This window comes from Marmota monax, unplaced genomic scaffold, assembly GCF_021218885.2.
Source record: "Marmota monax isolate L192 unplaced genomic scaffold, Marmota_monax_Labrador192_F-V1.1 WCK01_AAM20220418_F8-fsc00122, whole genome shotgun sequence".
NCBI classification, from domain to species: Eukaryota; Metazoa; Chordata; class Mammalia; order Rodentia; family Sciuridae; genus Marmota; species Marmota monax.
This window is the reverse complement of record NW_026695223.1, coordinates 6,648,742-6,674,056: the sequence shown is the minus strand read 5'-3', so window position 1 is coordinate 6,674,056 and position 25,315 is coordinate 6,648,742. Positions and strand designations below refer to the sequence as shown.

Sequence of the window (25,315 nt, the reverse complement as noted above, 5' to 3'; positions counted from 1 at the left end):
TTGCCTAGTGAAGACTCCTCCCTCTTCTCCCCTGAGAAACTGAGATAAAGGAGGAGAGGCTTGAGTGTCTCCCTGCTGATAAACAGGCTCCACCCAGAGGCCAGTAGTGTGTGTTTGGGGACAGGGGGGCAGGAGTGGCAGAAGTGCTCTTTCTCCAGGACCACAGACCTGGGGCAAGGGCAGAAGGGAGGCCATTTCCTACATCCCAGTCCTCAGACTCAACACCTAGTGCAGAACCAGGAGGTCTCTGGGTGCCGAAGAGGAGAGACAGATGGCAAGTGCCCTGGAGAAGCATCTCCTTCTGGAGCCAGATGCCTGGGGTGGGGTGTGGGGGTGGCTCTGTGAAAATGCCCTGCCCCCCACTAGGGAGGAGGGAATATGGGGCTTCCAGAATAGGAAGTGGGTAGAGCAGGAGGTGATGGAAGAGAAGGGATGAAGTGGCACATCCAGGGGATACATTCACCCTGAGGCCAATCTGGGGACACTACCTTGAGACAAGAATATATCTATGGGAGAGGTTGTGGGGGGTGTCAAACCGCCAGATAAAACTGTCTTTAACCCCCTGCCCCCTTCCTGAACTGGCTTCTCTCTCCTCCTCTGCTCTCTTTAGGAGGGTGGGGACAAAAGTGGACAAGAACGGAGGAGACAGAGCCAGGCCAGGGGCATGGGGCCTCCCTGGAGCCAGGAGGTAAGTGGCTTCCCCGGTGGCATTGGAGCCAGTCCCTCCAGCTCTAAAGTCGCACAAACCCTCCTTGCTCAGTGCTTGCCCAAAACGGGTAACAACATCCTGTGCTTTCTCATCCGGCAGGGTCTGAAGAGGGATGGGTCTAGGAGAATCAGCAGAACTCCCTCTGTGCCAGGGGGCCCTGGCACTAACTTATTCCCTCTCTGTGCCCTCCCCTCGCCTTTTCTATCCCTCTCTCAAAACTCCTCCATGTTGTGTTTTTCACCTCCTGCCTCCTCCCACAGAGCTCTCCAGAAGAGGGGCTGCCCACTGAATGGAGCCGAGAGTGGTCAGTGACCCGGCGGGTGCTGCTGGTTGTCTCCCTTTTCAGCCTGCTTCTTGGTTCTTCTGTGCTTTGGGTTTACATCTTCCGGAACTGTGGTCCTCGTAAGCAAGATTCTGGGACACCCCGGGCCCAGGCAGCTGTCCCTCAGCCATGGGCGCCGTCCTTGCCCCTGAGGCTCCTGCCCTCTGACTTACTAGCCGTTGCCCGGGCCCTTGTATCCCCTGTGAATCCCTGGATCCCACACCCTGCTCCCACTCCCACCATGTTCTTCCTACCCTTGTTTCCCAGTTGATCCTCCCCTTTGATCCTCACTGGGGATTCCTTGGCCAGCCCCTTGGGGGAGCCCTCATCCCTTTCCCTCTTCTCTCCTAGCTCTGAGCTGTTCCCCACAGGCCCCTGTGAGACACCCATGTGTTTGGATCTCCTGGCTCGTTACCAGGCCTCTGGGAACACCAGTGAGGCCCCCTGCACTGACTTCTTCAGCTTTTCCTGTGAAAAGGCCAAAAGGATCAGTGATTCTTTTCAGGCTCTTGCGGAGGAGAATAAGAAACGTCTAAAGAGACAACTAGGTGAGGAAAGCAGGCTAGAAGATTCTCTGTGCAAGTAGATGGCTGAGCCGGGACACCATGACTGCCCCAGACTCTGCCCACCAGTGAACAACTGGTTTGCGCCATCCTCAGTGGAATTTCTTGGGTTTGCTTCTCCACCCCTTTGCTCTCACATCAGATACCTCTCTCCCTCCATCTTTTCTGGTCTCTCTCCATGATCCTGTCCTCTTTTCTTTACCACTTATATGTGGTTGCTCCATTCTATTTAAATGCTCTTTTTTTTTTTTAACAAGTTCCATAACCTTCGTTCCCCCCCCCCATTTTTAATTTCTATCCTATGCATAGTATTTTCTACTACCTACTCCTCTTCACGACATCCTGCACTTTAAGTCCTTATCAACATTACCTTCTCCTTCCCATCTCTCCTCAAATTCCCTCTCACAATGACTTCTTGCTTCTCCCCCTGAAACGCTGGACCATGTCAAGCAAGCTGAAATGGAACAAGGCATAATGGAAATGGGTGATTAGAGATGATAGGGGAAGAAAAGAAGCTGAATAGAAGAGAGAGGGGCTTTCATTACGGGTGGAGTGTGTGGAAAAGAATGAGTGAGCACAGAGCGAGAGGAGAGACAGCTGAAATGCAGGTGAGGAACATTCCTGAAGATGGAGGCTATGCAGAAGAATGAATAACTGCCAGGACTGAGATGAAAACCAAGACAGAGGGGCAGATGAAAGGCAAGAAGAAGGGCACCCAGGTTTGTCCCACGGTTTAGCAATACCATGGTACCAACCTAGGTTCCCTTCAATAGATGAATGGATAAAGAAAATGTGGTGTATATATTCAATGGAGGTTGAAAGAGGGGTCCCAGGAAGTTGGTGGATGGCAATGAAGATCTAGTAATAAGGACACATAAGATAGGTAAGAATTTCCATTCCAAAGAAACCTAGAGAATGGGTTGACAGTATAAATTGGAACCCTCCCTTTTATAAGAAAAGAGAAGTAGGTTTTCTTTGGTTGAGGAGTACTTTCAGTTAAGGCACAGAAACGAAAAGAAATACCATGCTCAGGATAAGTTCTGTTGTTCACGAAGGGATGAAGAGATATCAGGGACACTGGGAAGAGAGTTGTAGATTTTAGTGGGCAGATAGATGATCAGATAGATGTGTGTGTGAATTACTGTAATGTGTTGGATGGTTTGTTTTCTGAGATCAAGAGATGAGGAGAGTCTGAACCAATGGAGTTCTTCCCATTCTTCTCTTTTGATGAGTTTTCTTCCCTGTGTTCCCTCAAAGTCCTCTGGTTCCCTGATTTTGTCCCTGTCTCTTCTGCCTTCCGTTTCTATCCATTCTCCTTTGAATCATATCCCTCTTATCCCTATCCTTTTCCTTTATTATTTTGTTTAATTTTTAGCCACAGTGTCAGTAAAGACTTCCTGGAAGAGATACTCAGAGCCAACATTTGAAAACATGTAAGAATTTTCTAAGTGAAGTGTGGTTAATTGTAGGCAAAAGGAGCAGAGTATACAAATAAAGAAGAGACTTTCTTTTCCTTCTTATTTTGTTTTCCACTTTTCCCTTATTTTCTTTATCACCTTTTTGTCTGCAGTCTCTCTTCCTGTTCTTCTGCTTGCATCAAGTTGATCCATTTCAAATTGGATGCTTTTTTCACATTTCTTCAAAACAGTTCCTCTCCTTTCTTCTATATTCCTGTGAGGAACTTCCCTTTCTTTCCTTTAAGTGCTGTGTCTCTCACCTCTCTGTCTCTACACCAGATTCCACCCTTTAATTCTCCCATTCTTCCTTTTCAGAAGATCCAGGGTCCTGGCACCCAGGCTCTGGGGAGGAGAAAGCCTTCCAATTCTATAACTCCTGCATGGACACAGATGCCATTGAAGCTGAAGGAGCTGGTCCCCTTAAACAAGTCATTGAGGAGGTAAGAAAAATTGGGGCATTGACTTTTCTGTATATAGAACCCATAAGACCGAAGTATGCTTAGGGCTGCCATTTTTCCTAGAATCTGGGTCTCTTTCCTAGGGATCCTTAAGTTCTAGAAGGGATATGGAGATGGAAATGGCAATGCCCTATGAAGAATCAGGAACTAGGGTAAGAGGAGAGAGAGAGAATAGATGTAGAGAACTAGAGGAATCAAAGGGCTCAGAAGTCAGGAGACAGAGCTATGAGAGGAAGGGAAAATCAAGACAATGGGGAGAGGTCTCATAGCTCCCTGTACTTTTGCCTTTCTCTTTTTCTAGCTTGGAGGCTGGCACATCTCTGGTAACAGGACTTCCTTTGACTTTAACCAAACTCTGAAACTTCTGATGAGTCAGTATGGCCACTTCCCATTCTTCAAAGCCTACCTGGGACCTCATCCTGTATCTCCGCACACGCCAGTCATCAAGGTGAGAGCTGCACAGGCAAAAACACAGCTGGAGCCGGGCCTGGCTCAAACTCTAGGCTGCCATCTCTTAGCGGAAGACTATAAGGCTTGTGAGATAGAACAAATGTTCAAAATTTCCTATTTCAAGAGAAAATTACTGCTATGAGAGCCAGGGACACTAGGTCAGGGTGGGAGAAAGAGCAAGAGTCAGTTCTGGGAAGACTGGAATAGTTCCAACCCTCCTCATTGCTAATCTGGATTTTTCTCAACCTCTTATCTAGTCTTCCCATCTCCAGGTTTGCCCTTTTCTGATTTACTCTTCATTTCTGCCCAAGGGACATTTTAAACTAAGAGTTAATTATGCTATTGTTTCTGTTAAATGTCCCCCATCTTAATGGCTCATCGGGTCATCAAGATCTGATCCCTAATCCTTAGCAAAGCCTCCCAAGTCTTGTGATCTGACCCTTATACACTTCTCCAGCCTTATCTCCTAGTACCTTCTTTCTCCCTTTTATACCCCAACCTCTGCTGACTCACTTGTAGCTGCAAGTCTCTTCTTTATTTGCATACTCTGCTCCTTTTGCCTACAATTAACCACACTTCATTTAGAAAATTCTTACATGTTTTCAAATGTTGGCTCTGAGTATCTCTTCCAGGAAGTCTTTACTGACACCGTGGCTATAAATTAGGTGAAATCCCTCTGTCCTGTCATATCCTCATGCTCTAAGCACTTAACACTCTAAATTGAAGACTTTGGGCCTCCTCCCAACAGGCAGCAGAGGTCCTCCTTGTCAAGCAGTTAGAAGTCTTTACTGGATGTTTATTGAGCAAATAAGTAAATAAATAGTGGCATCATCACTATTGTGGTAGGCAATGTCATGCTATATATTTGGCCCCTGTTCTCAAAAAGTTCCACGGCATTATAAGGAAGAATATTCAAGAAGATCTGATAATCAGTGTAAGGTATTCAAAGTTCACTTTTAAAGTGTGTGCTCAGAAGTTTAATGGGTGTGGCCTTTGGATATTTGTAAAGACCTGAGTTGGTTAAGGAAAGACTCAGAGAAGAGAACGTAAGGTGAGCCTTGAAGCATGGTCTATCTGCTCAGATGAAGGTGAGGCTGAAGGTCATCGCAAGAGCTATGGGAAGATTCTGAGCCAAAGGAAGAACTGGGAACACTGTGGCTTTTCCATGGGGTCAGTGAGAAGACTGGTCTGGAGGTAGGGTGGGGGACCGTAGGAAGAAAAGGAAGACAACATGTGAGGTTTGGCCTGGTTGTTCCTGGCCAAGGAAGCCAGACAGAGGTGCTAACTATTGATTTCCCAGGAACAACAACAAGAACAAAGCTACTGAGTGCTTTCAAATTTTATGATGGCTATGTATAGAGTTTAAGAGAGGCAGCAGTCTCAAAGGTCTACCAGAGGTGTTAGGAATCTAAATGAGCACCATGAGGTCCTGAAATGGTGGAAGAAATGGAAAGGAAGAGCTAGGTATGAGGATATAGCCAACTTCATCCTGGTGGTGATGGTCTGAGGTATTTCCAGAGGACTTAGTGACTGAATAAAAAATGAAGGAGATGGAGGCACTATCAAATGATGGCACTGTTTTGAGTCTGGATGGCTCTTGGGAATAGAATAGGAAGGGAGATGCAACCACAGAAGGAGCACCCATGAGAGGCTGGCTCAGAAGGGAGCCAGAGAAGAGTAAGAACAGCCAGGAAAGTGCAAGTTAGACCAGCATGTGTGGGACCACCCAGGAAAAGAGAGAACTTCCAGAAGGGGGTTGTTGTTGATTCCCGATATTTCCAGATTTCTTTCCTTTCCATAGGAATGGAATGATGTCGTTGGAGACCTGAAGATAGTTTCAAAACAGTTGTAGAAATGAACACAGTTTATATGGCATTTAGGAGAAGGGTAAGGAAGTTGAATCAGTGGCATAGACGCCTTTTTACTTTTTAAACTTAGAACCTAAGATGTGACAAAAGGGTCAAGTGAAAGATTTTTTTATGCTAGAGGAAAAGTATATAGCTTCAATTGGGAGTGAGATGTAGATATTGATGAGAAAAAGGAAAGTGTAGAAATAAAGATCTTCAGAATCAAGGGCAAACTAGGGCATCATCACTATTGTGGTAGACAAGGGGAATGGGGCACTCTCCTGGGGTGAAAAATTTAAGAGGTACCCCCAAACTCAGTATCAAGATAATTATGACTTGAATATTCTTTAAAAAAACAAAATCAATGCAAAAATCTACTATGAACAAAATTTCCAATTTTGGTTTATTGTGGATTTGAGAGGGGCAGGAATTATACCTTTTCTTCCCTAAATGGAACAAAAAAACTTTATTAAGGACTTTTTTTTTGGAAAATACTTACAATATTAAAAGCAAATTAAAATTTATTGTGGAATTTATGGTAAAATAATGCTAAGCAAATTTTTGATGTTATTCATCATGGATTTTTCTCCATTAACTTAGATTTTTGAAAAAATATTAAAATATGTGTCCTGTTTTCTGTGTTGTGGCTACTCCTAATTATTTCACCTAAGGTGAGTGTCTCACCTGCCTTACCCCATACTTAACTCCGGCACAAGGAAGAGTTCCATTCAAGATGTTGATTTATTATATTTCTCTCTTGCTGAGTATCCTCAAACTGGTTGTAATTCCAATATCTGCTCACATTTTCATACCCGGACCTTCACCCATGCCACTTGCCCCCAATCTCTTCCTTTATTTATAATCTAGCTCCTTCTTTGTAGGCTCTTTACTCACATCTCCCCAAGCCATCTTCGGTGGAGCCTTCTCTACTTTCCCACACCTGCCCTCTCCATCCCCCATGCTCCCCATTTCTCTCCAGTCTCTCTTGTGTCCAGATAGACCAGCCAGAGTTTGATGTTCCCCTCAAGAAAGTGCAGGAACAGAAGATCTATGCCCAGGTAAGATGGTGCATGAGCACAAACCTGCCCTCAGATCTGGAGAAAGATTGGGACCTCTGGCACCTGTGACCAAGGTTGTCTTCCTCCAGATTTTTCGAGAATACCTGACTTACCTCAATCGCCTGGGAACTTTGCTGGGAGGAGACCCCATCAAGGTGCAGCAACACGCCTCCTTGTCCATCTCCATTACCTCACAGCTGTTCCAGTTTCTAAGTCCCCTGGAGCAGCAGGAGGCACAGGACAAGCTCTTCCAAATGGTCACTATTAACCAACTGCAGGTGCCTGGAACTGGAGGGCAGAGGACTGTGGGCATGACAATCTCCCAAACTTTATTTATTTATTTATTTATTTATTTATTTACTTACTTACTTACTTTATCTTCTTCCTCCTGGTGTCCTTGGCTCCTTTCTATCCCTATTATTCTCTGGCTGTATTTTTTTCTCAATGCTCCTCACTCCATTTCAAACCCAAGAAGAAGCCCTTTCCCCTTCCTTCTCACTTCCCTTCATTCCCCCCCCCTCAGTTTTGTGTTCTTCCTCTAAGGAAATGGCGCCTGCCATCGACTGGTTGTCCTGTTTGCAAGCCACATTCACACCAATGTCCCTGAGCCCATCTCAGCTCCTTATGGTTCAAGACCTGGATTATTTGAGAAATATGTCGCAACTGGTAGAAGAAATGCTGTTGAAGCACAGGTTTGCCCCAATTGGGACTGGAGAGGTATTGGGAATGGAAACTAAATCTGAGGACCCATAGGTTCCAAAGATCAAGGACACTGTAGGTGAGAGGGAACTGCAGACAGGGGACAGAGTTAGTGTGGGGTGGATGACACAAGAGTGAATGGAGGGAACAAGAAGTAAGCAAGGCTTAGGGGCATGAAGAAGGCATATGCAGGAAATGAAGGATCCTGGGGTCTGTGGGGAGGGAGCAAAATGTTACCCTCCGAAGAGGCTGCATCAGAGGAGATGCTAGAAGGACCAGCCTAGAGCAGCCTGGGATGTTCTAGGGGAAGAAACGGTGGGAGGCCCCTTCCCAGCTGTGGTGAGCAGATCCAGAACCTCCTTGGGAAAGAATTTCCAAGATAAATTCTGCTATGATTAGGAAGTCAAGGATGGTGGGACAGGAGTGTGACTCCATATTAGTTTTGCTGCCTTTCCTGATGCCTAAATGGCCATCACCAGAAGGTAGTGGCTTCCATCCGGGGGCCTGGACTCAGGACCCTTCTGCAGAGTAACTCAGGACAGCAGCATCTAGAAATCCCTTTTGAGGGAGGAAAGAAACACCCATGTGGGCACCAGCAGGTTTACATAGGGTACTGGGTACTGAGAGAGCTGCTGTGCTTAGGAGATGCATCTTCAGATGAACTGAGGTTCCTTGGTTATGGAAATAGATGAATCTGTTTGATGAATTGAGCCCACCTCTTTGTGACTTAAGAAGGCTGCCTCTTTATCCAGTTCCTCTGTCATTCTCCAAACCTCACCAAGAAAGGCTCTTCTTGACTTGTCTGCATGCTGTGACAGTTATTCTTTGTAAATACACAGATGGGTCTGCCCCCTGGAATGCTGACTTGGCTTCCACAAAGAGATTCTTTTTCTGAAACACCGCCCCCCCCCCCAGAACCCTACAGTTTATATGAGGTCTCTCTTTTTTTTTTTTGTCTCCCTAGGGACTTTCTGCAGAGCCACATGATCTTTGGGCTGGTGGGGACCCTTTCTCCTGCCCTAGACAGTAAATTCCAGGAGGCACGCAGGGAACTGAGACAGAAACTGCGGGAGCTGACAGAGCGACCACCCTTGGTGAGGACAGAAAGCCATGTGTTTTCCAGATGGGGGCGAATATTGGTGTATCTCTATGAGGGAAGGGGCCATGAGAACAGAGACCCCTCCACGTCTAGGCTTTCCGTGGAAGCAGGCAGGTTGGGAAGACAGAGACTAACTCAAGAAGCAAACTAGCAGATACCAGATTTTCAGGCACAAATTCCTGGCCACCTCTCTGGCCTTTTGCTGAGTTCTAGAGTTTAAATATAACATTGACATTATCAAGGACTGCTTTTGACAACTTCTCATCACTCTTAAACTGTTTGCTCATTTATCTTGAGCTCTGTGATTGGAGGACTCCCGACCTACAGTTTAGGACTCACTGCAAGAATACATAAACATAGCAAGCACTGGACTTCCCTCTGTCTAGATGATTCCAGGTTTGATGTTCAAATGTGCTTCTCAAGGAGTTCATCTCTGATCCAGTGGGATCAGTGGTAGAGATGTTAATATCTCTGAGGAGGGGGCCAATGTAGGAAATATGCTTCACTAATCAGAGACTACTTGGAATTCTAGATCATATACATACAAATGCAAGTAGAGATATCTACTACCCTGAATACATCCCAACTTCAGCGAAGGCCACAGTTTTGCCTTGAAAATTATTTTTTCCTTAATAATTTTTGGACCATTTCTCTGCCTTAGAGAAACCTGAAATATGTATGGAATTCAGAGATGGGAAATGTATCCACAGAGACAGGAATATAGTTATTGCTTATTGAGAGATTATCACATGCTCAATGTTTCCCTAAAACTTTGAGTCTCGTAGCTGATTTAATCCTCAAAATTCTCTGAGATATGATGGATATCATTTTATCTTTGTTTCAAAATAGGGAAATAGATGTACACCTATTAGGGAAGTTGCCCATGGTAATACAGCCAGTGAGTCGTTAGAACAAGAATGTAAACCCCAGCGGTCTGGCTTCTGGGTCTGAGTGTTATAGAACATTTCTTCTTGGGCCCTTCACTCAGGGGGGCAAATTCCAAAGAAGCTCTTGCCCAGCTCCTTTCTTGATTCAACTGAAGCCAAACAGAACCCCAGCTCTTGTTTTCTTGCTACAAAATTCCTGGAAACAAATAGCTTTCTGTAAAAGCCAGTACCATGGCCCGACATCATGTGTTGAAGGGTGCAGGAGTGCCAACCTGAGACTCAAGCTTAAAGAATGTAGAAGACTTTCAAATCCTGAAACCACTGTCCTTTCTTCTAGGGTACATATTTGTCCTTAGGCTGAAAAGCTGAACCAAGCTCTGCCAAGAAATAGTGGTGTGACCTTGGGGAAACTACTTCACCTTTCGGGAACAACAGTACAAAATATGACACAATAACTACCATGCTCAGCCAAAAAACACTGAGTGGCTGTTGTCTGTAGTCATGTTCCTGGAAAACTTTGGTTTAAACAACAGATATTCTGGGGGTTCCCAAGAAGGTGCATGGTGGCAGGTTTGAGGATCGATGGCATCTCTTTATGACTGAAGCAATGTCTAGAGACCCAGAGTGTTCCAGCAAAGAAAGAGATCTCATCTGGTCAGGACAGCAGAGAACTTAGTGCAATATGGGGAATCCTCCTGGTGGCTCTGTCTGAGAAGAGATGACAAGGTTTGCCCGCAGGGCTGTGTCCAGGGCTACTGCTGAAACACGATGCGGGTGTTTGAAAAACAGAAAGTTAAATCAGGGCAACTGGAACAGAGGGAATAGGAGAACAGTAAGGTGGAAATGAGAGAGGCGTTGAGAGGACCTCACAGGGTTTGACAGGTCACTATAAAGACTCTGCTGTTCTCTGCATGAAATAGGGGTTGCAGTGGAATTTATCTTTCATGTTTTAAAAGAAAATATTTTAAGTGAAGTAAGGGATTTTCTGACTCAAATGATGTAAGAAGAAAAGTGGGGACAAGGACAAAAATCAAGGTTTTGGCTTTGATGTGACCAAAATTTGGGGTCATTAACTTACAGACTTATTGTTCCTAAGGAATTCTAATTTCAGTCGTCTTTATTCGATAAGATGGCTAACTTTTATCATCTGACTATCTTTGCTGGGATATGTAGTCAGTGAAAATGTTTTGGGAAGTAAAAAACAGACCAAAAAATAAGAAAAGAAAAATAGGACATCACATTTGTACCTGTTAAATGTGTAGTATTTATATTCAATCAAAGATCCCAATTTATTTATTTAATAATTTGAATCGTTGTTTCAACAACCCATTCTATGACCTTTCCTTCATATCCTTGGGTTGTTTGCAGTTTTATTCAGTGTTTCTTCATCAGACCACTGCTAGATCCCGAAGCCGGGAGGACTTTGGGTCAAGTTATTGATGACTTACCTATACAGTCATCCATTTATTTATGTGGCAAATATTTATTGAGCACCTTCTATGTGCCAGACACTTCTTTACTCATGTGGAATACAGAGGAAACAAAACAGACAAGAATTCTTGCTTGTAGGCATTTGTAGGGTGGAGGAAGAAAAAAAAAAAACAAAAAATGTTGGGTAGTGTTAGAGTCAAAAGCGTAACAGCAAATGAGGAAAGTGATGTGAGGTGGGCAGCAGTTGTGAGTCTTGATGGGAGGGTCAGGAGAGGTCATAGGAAATCCAAGTCCTCCACCATCCATGTTTAGTTATGGTTCAGCCAGATGAGAGTCTGTTCAAATTGCACCATTGTTCAGCATTGATTTTTCTATTGAATTTCCTAGGACTAGGACTTGATTAGTGGTTCTGCCTGACATTCTCCTGAAATCAAAATAACTCCAACAGAATATATAGAGGAATTAGAATATATAGAGGAAAGAGCCAGGTGTGGCACACATGCCTATAATCTCTGAAGGCTGAGGCAGGAGGATGACGAGTTTGAGACCAGTCTGGGCAATTTAGGAAGATTCCTGTTTCAAAAGAAGAAATAAAAAAGGCTGGCCGGGCACGGTGACACATGCCTGTTATCCCAGCAGTTCGGGAGGCTGAGGCCAGAGCATTGTGAGTTCAAAGGCAGCCTCAGTAATTTGGTGAGGTCCTTGGCAACTTAACAGGATCTTATCTTTAAATAAAGAATTTAAAATGTCTGGGGTTGTGACTCAGTGGTTAAGCACCCTTGGGTTCAATCCCTGGTGCCAAAAAAAAAGGCTGAGATTGTGGCTCAGTGGTAGGTAGAGATCCCCTGGGTTCAACTCACAGAACTGGGGGGGAAAAAAAAAAGATATAGATATAATGCTTATGGAATTCCAGTGGAATTTAGAATATGCAGAGTATTTTGAAGGTATTATTTTACCTGATCCTCCAATCTGTGAGGAAGGTAGAACAGGCATTACTCTCATTTTTACGGCTGGTGCAACCAGAGTACTGGGGTTTAAATTAATAACCATGCTTGGTAAATGCTGGATACTGTTCAGGAGTAATTGTGGTGGCCCTTGAGGATCATTTAGTCTATAGATTTGTTTTGTTGATTTTTAGAGTAATTTACAACTTAGAATTAATTGCCAGCATTCAAAAACTGGGAGATGACGTGCCAATATTCAGATTTCTAATTGTGTGTGGGTTCACGCGGCGTGCAAAGCTTGGCAGCTCTGGGCAGCCTTCTCGGGTGACAATGTTTGACTGTACCTGAAAAGGGCACCTCAGTCTCCCATAGCCTTGCCCTGCTCTGAGCTTGGGCTGCTGGACTGTTGCTCTCAGTTATGTTGCTGCGTGGCCCCTGTTGGAAATCGTGGCTCCTGCTTGTTCCTATGCCCCAGTTTAATGAGCCTTTTAACCAGATAAATTTTTATTATTTTAGTATTATCTGTCCTCAGTGATCTCTCCTTGGTTCTTAATAGTTACACATTACTTTCAGAGTTCTCTAATTCCTTTAATGACTCATTCTAGAATTTTGCTTAGGATTTAACATTAAAGATTCTCCACTGGGCTATTGTCCTTCATTCTACTTTACCCCTATTGAAGATTGTCCAAAGTTTTGCTTCCCTTCGGACTCTTGGAATTTTTCCTGAGTTCTGTCACTTCTGAAATATTATTATTCATGGTTCAGAGGTGATAGATGAAAATTTCTCAGTGTCCTAAAATTAATCTACTGAGCTTCATTTCTTCCATCTTATATGTAAGCGCAAGATGATGGGTACAGACCTCAACAGATTTAGGGATTCTAAAGTTTTAGGGAATCAGATTTAGGGAAGCCATTTATTCATTTGTGGACTCCTGGCACCCTAGGGCTCATTTCCTGGATGCGAGAAATGGCCTTCAGTTACAGAGGGGATTTTGGTTTTATAGGGTACAATTAGGGTGGTTTCATCATTGGAATTTGTGGGCGGGCCGTTCGAATAGTCAGGAGCTAGTTAGGTAGGTTAAAACTTTAACTCAGGAGGGCAGCTGTAAAAGGTTGAAATTCATTGTTACTTGGACAGGTAGGAGCCCAGATTGTGAAGGATGGGTATTTAAATCTGTTCATCTCCTTCCTTCAGGGACCATTGTTCAGTATTTACCATGTGTCCTAATTTGCAATGGAGGACGGTTAAAGTCCAGAGCCTAACACTCAGTTTTCAGTATTGGCCTCCTTCCTTCAGGGCCCATTGTTATCGGGAAGGGATTTACTGAAAGGTTAATGCTTGGCTAGTTTCTTTCCCTTCTCCTGAGCTGCTTTGTCTCTGTGCTTTTCCTCTGGGGGCTGTTTCATAGGATGATTATTTTCCATAACTCCTCATTATATATTTTACAGATTTTTCTCTTTTTATTCTATGTCTTTTTCTCTCTGCAGTCATTGTGGTTTTACTTTAGCATTTTTATCTTGAAAGACAGCTGGGGTAGAAGTCTGAATGGTGTCAGTACTCTTGAGTAACCAGGTCTCATTACAAAGGGTGTTGGAGAAATGGTCAGGCATCCACCCGTGAAGGGGATCAGCAAACAAGTCGGGAAGTGTGAAAAGGGCGGGCAGATCCACATCACCGAGCTCACAAGGGTCCCCCACAGATGTGTTGCTGCTGCACCCGGGTGCAGCCATAGTCAAGGGAGAGGCATTCTCAGAGCCAGGTCTGTCTGGAGCAGGAAGGATGTTGAAAGTCATTGCAGTCATACCCACATTCCCAATGGGAACCCATTGCTTTTCACATTGATATTGCAGAACTTCAACTAGCATACCATAGAAAGGGTCTGACCACTTCTCACAAGAAGAGACATGCACAGAGTTTATCGTTCAGAGAACAGAGCACACAGATGTGGGCACCCAAGACTGGAGCAACCTGCAAAATAATGAACTGCCCAACAGGCAGGCTCAGGAGCTTCCTCTCCACCCAGGCTGCAATGACCCGCCTTTCCATTTCCTCTAGTGGGATGCCCCTGGGGCCCCATCTCCAACCAGAGAACCAGCCCAGCTCATGTTAAAAACAGCAGTGACAGCTTTCCTACCTTCCTTGCCAGCAGATCTTCAGGAGGGAAATAAGTTACAGGAATAAAGTGGCTGGTTTCATCTCTTCTAACCCAGATTAGTCTAGTAGCTGGTTTTTTGTAGGTTCCAGCTCAGCTCCTGTAGGCCAGTTGCCTGAATTTTTTTCTCTGGCTCTGCAATATGTTTATTCATCCACCTGTGTCCTCTCTGGGCTAATCCCTGGTCAACTTTTCAAAATCACCCAATCCATTCTCTGAAATCTCCCCAGCATCTTTATTTATTTATTTTTTATTCTTTGGGTCATGCTCTTAGAAAAACATGCCCCTAGTTCTTTTGAGCTGATAATTTTTCTGTACCTTTGAAGTTAAATTTTCCTTTTCTCATCCTATTCCCCCCCAAAAAAAAAAAAATTTGGGTGAAAGTTTCGTAGATATGTGAATTATACACTTAGCTGCTTTTTTTTTCTTGCTTCCTCTAGCAAACAATGTATCCTCCAAAGCCCCGTTTTATTGATGATTTTCTTCTTTATGACTTAAGGTCCTGCAATATGATATACACACTTAGAGAGCAGGCATGGGTGATGGTAGAGGAAGGGAATCACTGTCTTAACTGTCCATTTTGAGCAAAGAAGTGTGGGAGGGTGGAGTCATTGCTGGGACCCCAGGGCCATGTGTGTGGTGGGTGGGGGCCAGGTGGGTAATTGTCCCACTAAAGGAAGAGGTTAGGCTTCTCCTCCTCCCCTGCCCAGGAGCCTTTTATTCCTTCAGAGCAATGCCTGCCGGGAGCCTTGCTTTCCAATTAATAGGCAATTTGCTCAACCAGGCTCACAAGACCAGTTGCGGAGGACCCAAGCCCCTTTATGCTGAGTAGGAATGTATGGCCAGAGGGGGTAATAAAGAGAGATAAATCAGAAACTCCAGGGGAGAGAGCAGGCTCTGGGGTGAAGGTCTAGAGAAGACTGGTGAGGAAAGAGCCTTAGACTCACTCCAGCTTTGTCTCTGCAGCCAGCCCACCCGCGATGGGTGAAATGTGTGGAGGAAGCAGGCACTTTCTTCGAACCCACCCTGGAGGCCTTGTTCGTTCGTGAGGCATTTGGCCCCGGCACCCAAAGTGCTGTATGTGAGAGCAGTCCCCTGCCGCGCCCCCTGCCCCGTCCTATGCACTGCGTGCTTCTCAGTAGTATGTGCGGGGGACAGGGGGATCCCAGAGGCCCCTCCACCCCCCGGGTGAGCACAGTTCAGCTACGGAACACGAGTAGGCATAACATGCACTAATTTGGACACGTCACCCGGCTTCCTTAGTCTTGTGTTTCTTCAACCATAAAATGAGAAAATCGAACTCCCTGACCTTTAAGGCTCCTCCCTGTTTATCGAAGACTTTAGAAGCAACACAGGACATGACATGAGCATGAGGTGACGTAACCTTGAGGAGTACAAATAAATAACTACAGAACACTTGGTGACTGTCTGTCACATGCTGGGACTCTTGCAAGTATTTCACCTGCGACTTTATTTAAGTCTGGGTATCATCCTAATTTTATAGGTCCAAGAACTGAGGCATGGAAAGGTTAGATGACTTGACCAAGGTCACACAGCTACCAAATAGCACAGTCAGGACTGAACTCAGGCAGTCTGATGCCAGAGCCCAGGCTTCCAAATATTGTCACTCATTTTCTTCCCCTAAGAGAGGATGCATGCAAGATGCTGGATGGCTGAAAAACAGGAACTACACTTTCAGGCCCTGAAGATGGGGAGAGGCCCACTTGTTAGGAAGCTGAAGAGCTCAGAAAGATGAAGAGAGGAAGTGCATGCATTGAGAGGGAGGGTGGGAGGACAAGATCCCCGAGAGCAGAGGGGGAGATGGCAGCCCTCTTCTCCCTTGGCTCCAACTGTAAGGGCCTTTCCCAGCTCAGATCTCCCTCTTCCTGGTTGACCAGTGGTGGCCAGCTCCCACTTTCCTCTCTGTGCTTGGCACTGCCTTTTTAGCCCTGCCTTTACAGTATCTGGGAAAGGCCTTCCCCTCATCTTTCTGAGCTCTTCTTCCTTCTCTGATAGCTCCTCCGGCGCAGGCACCCTCCAGAGCCAAGGCCCCCTGAAGGTCAGTGCTGTGGCAGAGCCAGAGCTGAGGCTGATCTTGGTTCTGTTACCTTGTCCCCCACCCTCACCCCCACAGGCCATGGAGTTATTCACTGAGATCAAAGTTGCCCTTGTCGCACACCTCAAAAGACTCCCCTGGATAAGTCAAAAGACCCGAAGAGAGGCCCAGAACAGGGTAAGGCCAGGAGTGCAGGCCAGTGTGGGAATGCTTACGGGTAGGTCAAACGGCAGTGGAGGGGGAGAGAGCCAAAGGCACACAAGCAGGTGGGAAGTACAGATGCCACTGTGCTGCACACACGCCTGGGGACAGTATTAAAGGCTCCGAGACACTCAGGGAATGTGAGGTCCTTACCACCTTTCATGTCTCTCCCCAGATCACTCAGCTGCAGGTGCAGATGGGAGCCCCTGAATGGGCCCTGAAGCCGGAGCTGGCCGGACAAGAATACAGCAATGTGGGTCTGCCTTTTGCAGCTCTCCTCCCTAACCTAGCCAAGTCTTATCCACATCATCCATGTTCCCTGAGCAATTCTTACCCACCCACTTCCTTGCCCTGGTGCTGGCTGAGTCTTGCCAGCAGAAAAACAGAAACTATTCAGGCTGTGATGCGTGTGTGCACACACCTATGTCTTCTGTGACTTCCTGTGTATGTCTGTGTGCTGATGCACGTGGAGCGTGTCTGCACCCACAGCAGTAGTGGTCTCCACTAACTCATGGATGTTTGTGTATGAGGGTATTATGTGTGTTTGGGTTTAATGCGCTCCTTGGCATACATAGATGTCCGTCAGTGTTTGTCTCTGTGTGCCCAAGTCACCTCTTGCCTCCTCTCCAGATACAACTTGGACCCAACTTCCTGCAGTCTTTTCTGAGCTGTGTCCGATCTCTCCAAGCTAGAAAGGTCTGGAGCTTCTTGCAGCCTCTCCCTCACCACAGGTATGGGGTCAGAGGAGATAGGGACGCACCATCGCTGAGATACCCCCTCTGTGATTAGTAGGAAAGGAATCTGGAGACTTGGAGGAGGCCATGGGAACAGTGATATTAGTTGGAGGAACTGTAGGTGTCTTGGGGCAGTTAATGATGGAGCTGCGTTCATATGTGCTTTCCCCACAGATGGCAGGTGTCCCCCTGGGGGGTCACTGCTTCCTATTCAATACCTGACCATGAGGTGGTCTTCCCAGCAGGACTCCTGCAACCTCCATTCTTCCACCCTGACTACCCTAGGTAAGGGCCATTCTGGGAGCGTGGCCAGGGAGTTTCCCAGGAGAGATTAACAGTTGTTATGATGGATGAGATCCGTGGCTGGAGAACTGGGGTAAAAAATGTTGAAGGATTCTGGAGGTAAGACAAGCTCTTGTATCCCTAGAGCCGTGAACTTTGGCGCTGCTGGCAGCATCATGGCTCGCGAGCTGTTGCATATCTTCTACCAGCTGTGTGGGTAACAGGGGCCATTGGGATGTGGGATCACAGGGAACCCAAGGGAAGACCTCAAAGCAGTCCCACAGGGGAAAGGAGGATTATACAAGGGCTCCAGGAGGGACAGTCCTAGAAACTTGCAATGTTTCCGGGAGCCAGAACATTCTGTGGCACAACCCACGTCCCTTGCCATTTCATGTTCTTGCTCTGTTTTCAACAGTGCTGCCTGGGGACTGCCTGGACTGTGACACCCGGGCCCTGCAGGAGGCACTCCTATGTTTGGAGCGCCATTACGCTGCCTTCCCATTGCCCAGTGGAACCTCCTTCAGTGGCTCCAGCACGCTCCTAGAGAATGCCGCAGATGTGGGGGCGCTGGCCATTGCGTTCCAGGTAGGTCAACGGCCATGATCTGTTTTCACCAGCAGACTAAAGGCACTGTCCTCAAGTTTTCCTTCCACCTTCTCTCATGCAAATATATTTACATGATTTTCTGCCCTTTATATCTCCACATATCAGTTGGCAACTTGGGGACACACCTCATTCCCTGTAGATTCCCCCCTCCCACTTTCTAAGAAATCTATCAGTCTTCCGGAAAATATTCTTTCTTTTGGCTCAGACCAATATGTTAGTTCAGAACAGGGAACAAAGGCCCATGAGTCTGTTTGAGGTACTGCTTGAATGGCATCGAGCTTCCAGATGGTCTCAAGCATAAAGCCAACTCTTCCTCCTATCCCCCCAATCCAGGCATACAGCAGGAGCCTCCTAGAGTACCGTGGGGAGACCAAGCTGCCCAACTGGGACCTCAGCCCCCACCAGCTCTTCTTCAGAAGCTATGCCCAGGTAAGCAGCTGCCCTGCCTTCCTCAGCTTGCTTCAGATCTGATAAGCACCCTATTACTAATACTCAAAGGCATTTTCTCTATGACACACCCTCTTCAAATACCCCTGACTCACTGCCATGGATGTCCCTGCTGTCATCCTTTGTCACTTGTCCCCTTACCATCACCCTCCAGATTACTAAAAAATTCTTCAACCAAATCAGCAACCCTCCCCCCTCCTCAAAAAGAAGAAACAAATTCTACTTCTAGGTCCCTCCATGAGTTAAGTCCAACATTTTCTTATCTCATATGCCAGAAATACAGACCCCTTAAAATGACCCTACCAGAAGCTGACTATATTTAACATTCCTCCTCAGAGACTTCACCCCCAGGAGTGGTCCCAGTTTGACATGACCCCTTTTATCACCTGTGCTTCCCCAAGAGGCACAGTCCCCAGCTCCCTCGCAGAGCTGTTTCATTATTAGATTTGGCCTCCGGGGTCCTCACAAATGGTGTCATTGCTTAGCTTGGGCCCTCCTCTACTCTCCTAGTGCCAGCTTAAATGACTTACAAATGACATGAACTCTACATGGCCCTTGAGCATTTGAATCCTGCTCCATTCTTTGTCTGCTACTCCTGGTGACCCTTAATCCCAGCCTTGTTCTAATAAACCTATAAGAACTTGATCTGGTCAGGCACATCGTAATACTAGTGACATGAGAGGCTGAGGCAGGAGGACTGCAATTTTTGAGACCAACTTCAGAAATTTAGCAAGATTCTGTCTCAAAATTAACACAATGGAAAGGGTTAGGGATGTAGCTACGCGGCATAGCACCCCTGGGTTCAGTTCCTAGTACTAGAAAGAAAAAGTAAAGGTTTCTCTGCTCCTTACCCTTCCTCAGGTCCTGTGTAGGGAACCCAGCACTGAGCACTCCCAGGTCACTCACAGCCCTCCCAGACTTCGAGTCCATGGACCTCTCAGCAACACCCCAGCCTTTGCCAGACATTTTCGTTGTCCGCGTGATGCCCTCATGAATCCCTCCAGTCGCTGCCAGCTCTGGTAACATGGACCCACAGACAGAGCAATGCAGGTGGATCAGCAGCCCCTGGCCCATCCAGGCAGTGGGGCACCATCTCTTTTTCCTTCTATTCTCCAAATAAAAGGTGGCACTTGGTCCCCACCTGTCTCCTAAGGACTCTTTCCTGCTATGTTCTATTCCTAGAAATCAGAAAAGATAAGAGGGAACCATGCCCAGGACGGTAGGTAGAAAAGGAAAGAGCTGGCGAGATGGTGGGTCTGAAGGTCAGTCAGTCAGTGGGCCAAAGGGCTGGCAATTCCACAGACCATTCAGAGCCCCAAGGGCTTGGTGAGGGCTCAGAAAGCTGCTCCCAATTGTTTTCAGGATTTTATTGCTATTTTATTGTCACTGCCTCCTCCCTCTAATCTTCTGTTTTGGACAAAGCTAGGAGAGGTGTAAGAGACAGAAGGGTGTAGGTCTGGTGTGATGTCTCTGGCGGTGGGAGATGAAACTCTGGGCGTGGGGTGGCAATCAGGCAGTGGCGATGGCAACTGCAGTCTCTGTTGCTGCACCGAGTCTAGGTACCAATGATAAGAGGTGGGGAGTGGTGTTTGAGTCCTTTTTGGGAGTAGTGACCTGAAGCCCACTGGGGGGAAGAGGTCAGTGAGCAATTATGAAGCGCAGGCAGACGTTCAGGTTTTCATTCAGGAACCAGGCCACCACCTCAGCCTCAATGTCTCTTATAAAAAAACCATGATGCTGGCCATGTTAAAGCAGAAGGCTAGATCAAAAAGGTGGTCTCGGACAGCTGCTGCCTTCGATGTCATGTTCTCCTCTTGCTGGGCCATGTCCATCACCTGCCACAGTTCACCCACCGAGGAAGCCAGAAAGTGTTCTTCAAACTGCTCTTGGTTCTGGTCTGGAACAGGGAAGAGGGGTAGGGATGGGCGGCCCTGATCCTGACCTGCCCCCACCTTGATCTGGCTGAGAGAAAAGTGGGGACCAAGGGGATTTGGCACAATCGCCACCTCTTTGGCCTTGACGAGAGAGGTGCTCCTCATCTAGATGTCCTTTCTGATCTGGGTTCAACCACAGCCCCAAATCCCACACACCCAAACCCCACCTCTAATGCTAGCTGTCTCCTCTAAAGTGGTACCATCCTGAGGGAATGAAGGACATCTTTCAATATGAGGAAAACCAAGGTTCTCCTCCAGGACACTCATACTCACCCATGCAGAAGCTGCATGCAATTGCAGCTGGCCCAGGTGGGCCCTGCCTGGGAACCCTCCTTGCTCCAGACAGGACATTCTACCATGATAGGGAAACGGAGCTATCTCCCAGAATCCAAACCCATCTCAGATTCACCCTCATCTAAACAGCTACCTGAGGCCTGGCCTCAATCAGACCCAACCCTTACCTCCAGACTTTGTCTCTCTCTTCTCCACCTACCTGCAGAAGCCATTTTCTCTTTCTGCTTCCCCTCATCCGTGTCTGCGCTGCCCTTCTGAGACTTCATCCCCTTCACCCGCAGCAGCAGTAGGAGGGCTGTCAGGAATGCTACCCAGCAGAGCTGGGAGCCCAGAGATGTCATGGGCCTGCCCACCCACAGCTTCTGGCCCACCAGCTCCCTAGTGCCCAGCAGGCTTCCCCCACCTGCCTCCCTGTCCCTGTCCCAGTCCTTACCCTTTCCCTGCATCGATTTCCTCTCTTCTCTTCCATAGGACCTCTGACTTCATGTGCTCTGTGACATCACAGCCATGGATCCCATGCTCATTCCAGCTCACTAGTGCATTCCATTGCCAGGCAGGAGGAGAGGGGTAGCCAGCCGGGGATGGCAGAGGCTTTTATAATGGCTGTAGTGGGTCATCCTGTAGAGATGGCAATAAAAAGGACTTAAGAGCTTGCAAAGTACTTTCTTTTTTATTTTGTACCCATGGGTGCTCAACCACTGAGACACATCCCCAGTTCTTTGTATTTATTTACTTATTTTATTTGGAGACAGGGTCTTGCTAAGTTACTTAGGGCCTTACTAAATTGCTGAATCTGGTTTTGAACTTGCAATCCTCCTGCTTCAGGCTCCTGAGATGCTAGGATTACAGGCATGAGCACTGTGCCCAGCTTATAAAGTACTTTCAAATCCACTATGTTATTGGTTCCACACAGGCACTGGCACTCCAAAGTACTAGTATTCTCATACCCATTATATAGATGAGGAAACCAAGGTTCACAGAAGAAATGAGCTCCTTCTCGAGATCACAGAGTTACCAATGAATGGGCAGAGCAGGACTCTCAATTCCAGCTTTTGAAGGTGAACATGACATCTCTCCGCTGTCCATGTAGCATTTCTTTAAATAGAGTGTCTTGAATAGATAAGGCCCAGACCAGATGCAGCAACAAAGACATAGCAAAAAAAATCCTGGGAACATGCTTCATGCTGTGCATGAAAGCCTAGTCTGTTCAAAGTGAAATAGAGTGGGGCAGATGGAGAGGGGAAAAATTCTCATGCTCTAAACCTGTGCATGAGCAACAGACAGACACAGAGACACAGAGACAGAGAATGCACAGATACAGAAACAGAACAGTTTCCTGTCCCTGAGTAGAAGCCATTATCTCCTCTTCCTTCTCCTCTATTTTTTTTTTCCTTTCCTAGACTTTGTCCTCTTGTACCACTTGAAGCTAAAAACCTTCTCTCTTTCTCTCTCTCTGTCTCTCTCTCTCTCTGTACCAAGTATGATTGAACCCAGGGTCTTACCTTGCTAGGCAAGTGGTTCACCACTGAGCTACATCCCCAGCACTCCACCTTTTCAGATAGGGTGTTGTGGTGTGGATCTGGAATGGCTCCCAAAAGCTCATGTGTTGAAGGCTTGGTCCCCAGTGCAATAGGGTTCAGAGATAGGGCTTTCAAAAATGATTGGATCTGAAGGCTCTAACCTCACCAGTGAATTAATCCATCTGGTGGATTAATATTTTGAATAGACTATTGGAAGGGGATGGAAATTGTAGGAAGTGGGACCCAGTTGGAGGAAGCAGACCACTGGAGGTGTGCTCTTGGGGACAATTTCTTGTTCCTTCCCCCACCACCCTCTCTTCTTCCCATCTGCCATGAACTGAGCAGCTGTCTGGGGGATGCCACTGCCATGACATTTCTGCCTTGGAGCCAGCTGACCCAGGACTGAAACTCTGAAACTGTGAGCCAAAAATAAAAATAAACCAACCAACCAACCACCGAAGGTCTCACTAAGGTGCCCAGGCTGACCTCAGGCTTGTGATCCTCCTGCCTCAGCCTCTCATGTAGCTGGAATTGTAGGTGTGCACCATGGCACCTAGGAGTCTCTTCTCTTCTTTTACACTTTTCTTTAAGACACAGAGAGAAAGTGTTTCCAGGCTCATCTCCAAGCCCTTCACTTGACGGAAGGAGTTACTCTGCAGAGGAAATGAAGTGGGGCAGGTGTCTCTGCAGCTCACTTTCATCCTGCCCATGAACCTGGTGAGCACAGACATGTTGGCCCCCTGGATGGTTCTGGGTTGGAGAGACAGGATGAAGGCCTTTCGTGGAAAAACCAGAAGCTGATGCCAAACCATGAGAGGCAGGCTGGGTGCCCGGGACGGGGGAGGAGCTATCACAGCCACTAGCGCTGCCCATGCAGACCATGCCCGAATGAAGTGTGCACACGCTGATGCAAGGACACATGCAAAAACATGTGCCCCTTGTTCAAGAGCGACCTGCAGACATGGGAAGTGTGACAAGATTTGCCCGGGCTAGCAGATGTGTTCAGGTGGAGGCTGCTCCATGTGCAGCAGATACCACCTCTGACATAATTCCTGGTGACCCAAACCAGATGACAGTGAACCAGAGAGCGGTCTGGAAAGGCACTTGATGATGAAGGAGGAAAGAGTCAGATTGAGAGTGACCCTGCTCACCCCTTCCTTGTACCCATTGAACTGCAGAGCCACAAAACTAATGCTTGAACGGAAAAAATAAAATCACTAATCTCCTCCTGGCTATTTTGGGGGAGGAGGCTGTTGATTCCCTGGCACAAAGAGAAGCCATCTCCAGCTCTGTAGATATGAATGGGGAAGGGAGCTGTGGGAGGGGCAAGCTGGAGTGGAAAGAACCAGTTTTTACCTACCACCATTACTTCCACCTGCCTGACTCCTGGTGTCAAGAGGTAAATAAATCCTTGCAGGAAGCCAACAATCCATTAAAAAAGTTTTTGTTTTTTTTTTGTAAAGTATAGAAAAGTACACACACACACACACACACACACAAAGGCTAATCATTCCATCATTGAATGATATTCACTCTGAATGTTTTTAAAATGTAGTAATACTCAGATCTGTTTCCTGCTTGTCTGTGGGCAGCTGGGGTGACAGGGCATTTCCTAAAACTTGAAACCCAGGTATGTTTTCTCCTCCTTCTCAGCATGTCAGTCTACAAAGCCCTGCTGCTTTTCTGTAAGAGCACTCTGGGATGTGTTGATGGGGCGAAGCTCCCCAGCCCAGCTCCTCTCCCAGGCACCTGGTGGCATTAGACTCTGAGGTGTCCTGGCTGGGGAAGCCGCTTTCTGAATTGGGGGTGTGCTTGTCCACAGAAAGCTGGCGCAGGACAGAGGAAGACAGAATGGCAATGCAGACTATTGCCAAGATGAGGAGTGGCGGGAGACAAGAGGAGATCAAAAGAGAGTCAAATCTCCCCTCTACCAGCTGGGACAGGCAGACAGTATGGTCTCCATCCAGAGTACTTGTTTATGCTCTTCCCATTAAAGACAACAGTGTAGGCAGCAGCAAGGGACAGGGGAGACACTGAAGACCCAGGAGTGGGGACTTGAACATGGGGCCCTCGTTCCTCCTTCCCAGACTTACAGCTGATGCCCTTAGTGGTAAGCCCCGGTACCTGCTCTGTGCAGCTCTGACCGGGCCAGCCTCCTCCACTGCCAGCTCCTCCCTACCCCCACCCCCTGCAGGATTAGCTTTATGGGTTGAGTGTTTCCTTGGCAAGTGCTCCATTCCTGGCCTGCCCCCCTGCTTATCAGCGCATCTACAACCCCCACTTCAACCTTATCACTCCCTCCATCTCCTTAGACTGGAAGTCCCCAGGCTTCAGTGATCATTACCACCCACACTGCCCCAACCCTCGGGAAGGCAGAAAAATGTCCCACAAGGTGACCCCTCCCCACTCCCTGGGTGAGAACACCTCCCCGTCTGGGACACCTCCTCTTCCTTTCTTGCTTTATTTTCCTTTCAATTCTTGTCCTTCTCTAGAGGTTATTTTATCCATCCCTTACTCTCTGGAGCACAGCAAACGAGGAAGGCAGTTCTTGGTTCCAGAGGATCCCCAAGAGGAGGGTCCCAACATACCCCACCCAAGTCTCTCACATCTTTATGGACAAAAGACTCCCAAGAAGCAACAAGATCTGGAGAGGAACTCACTGGGAGCCAAAATCCCCAATTCAGAGCCAGGTCCAGTCTTGCCTCCAGCCCTGGGGTTTGGGGGAACCTCACTTCTCCTCTGTGCTCTGTCCTTCATTCAGAAAACAGAGAACTTGTGCCCTATTCCCCTTGACCTCACAGAATGACTACAACTCAATGGCATTGATATGCCTTTTTGAGAACAATCAGAACATTAAGCACAAGCTGTCACACAATAAAGTAATATAACCTCAACTTATCCGTGTCCATTCCTCCTACAGCCTTGTTCCTGGAATGAGTCTTAAAATTTCCCTGTCCTACACTTTACTAGGCTCTTGCTGTTCAACTCCCCTTGGAGCATAGACCTCTGGGGGTTTCCTGGGATTTGTACCTGAGAGTCATGCTCAGGCTGGGCTCAGGAAAATGGCAGGGGAGGAGGAGAAAGGGGAGAGTCAGACACCCTCCTTTGAGGAGGGTCCAGACAAGAGCCACAGGCTTTTGAGGAGAAGCCATCCCTGGGTTCTT

General features: G+C 47.0%; 2 protein-coding genes across 4 annotated transcripts; one reads left to right on the top strand and one right to left on the bottom strand.

Moving 5' to 3' along the window:
• The first annotated feature begins 583 nt into the window (after positions 1-583).
• On the top strand, positions 584-19,555 carry Kel (Kell metallo-endopeptidase (Kell blood group)). 3 transcript variants are annotated; one of them, XM_046434245.2, is made up of 18 exons: positions 584-688; positions 970-1,111; positions 1,403-1,579; positions 3,367-3,491; positions 3,811-3,957; positions 6,802-6,864; positions 6,954-7,142; positions 7,408-7,556; positions 8,528-8,657; positions 15,044-15,154; positions 16,212-16,310; positions 16,510-16,587; positions 16,965-17,065; positions 17,243-17,353; positions 17,496-17,563; positions 17,766-17,935; positions 18,290-18,385; positions 19,265-19,555. In XM_046434245.2, exons 1-18 carry the CDS (start codon positions 665-667, stop codon positions 19,424-19,426), a joined length of 2,142 nt encoding a protein of 713 aa, XP_046290201.2. In that variant the 5' UTR covers positions 584-664; the 3' UTR covers positions 19,427-19,555. The 3 variants fall into 3 exon arrangements, with proteins under 3 accessions (XP_046290201.2, XP_046290202.1, XP_046290205.2); XM_046434246.2 differs by having other exon boundaries at positions 1,383-1,579; XM_046434249.2 differs by lacking the exons at positions 18,290-18,385; positions 19,265-19,555 and having other exon boundaries at positions 17,496-17,567; positions 17,766-17,906.
• Positions 19,556-19,843: 288 nt separating this feature from the next.
• Llcfc1 (LLLL and CFNLAS motif containing 1) lies at positions 19,844-20,972 on the bottom strand. Its single transcript, XM_046434185.2, has 2 exons — positions 20,831-20,972; positions 19,844-20,300 (listed from the first exon to the last, which is right to left on the bottom strand). The coding sequence occupies exons 1-2, from the start codon at positions 20,970-20,972 to the stop codon at positions 20,122-20,124; spliced, it is 321 nt and encodes a 106-aa protein (XP_046290141.2). The 3' UTR covers positions 19,844-20,121.
• Positions 20,973-25,315: the final 4,343 nt, after the last annotated feature.

Bases quoted from the DNA above. Each gene is read 5' to 3' on its own strand.
- Kel (XM_046434245.2), top strand. From the start codon at position 665: ATGGGGCCTCCCTGGAGCCAGGAG. The intron at 689-969 runs GTAAGTGGCTTC...CTCCTCCCACAG, and splicing joins GGCCTCCCTGGAGCCAGGAG to AGCTCTCCAGAAGAGGGGCT. The intron at 1,112-1,402 runs GTAAGCAAGATT...TGTTCCCCACAG, and splicing joins CTTCCGGAACTGTGGTCCTC to GCCCCTGTGAGACACCCATG.
- Llcfc1 (XM_046434185.2), bottom strand. From the start codon at position 20,972: ATGACATCTCTGGGCTCCCAGCTCTGCTGGGTAGCATTCCTGACAGCC. The intron at 20,301-20,830 runs GTAGGTGGAGAA...TCCCTGTTCCAG, and splicing joins AGAGAAAATGGCTTCTGCAG to ACCAGAACCAAGAGCAGTTT.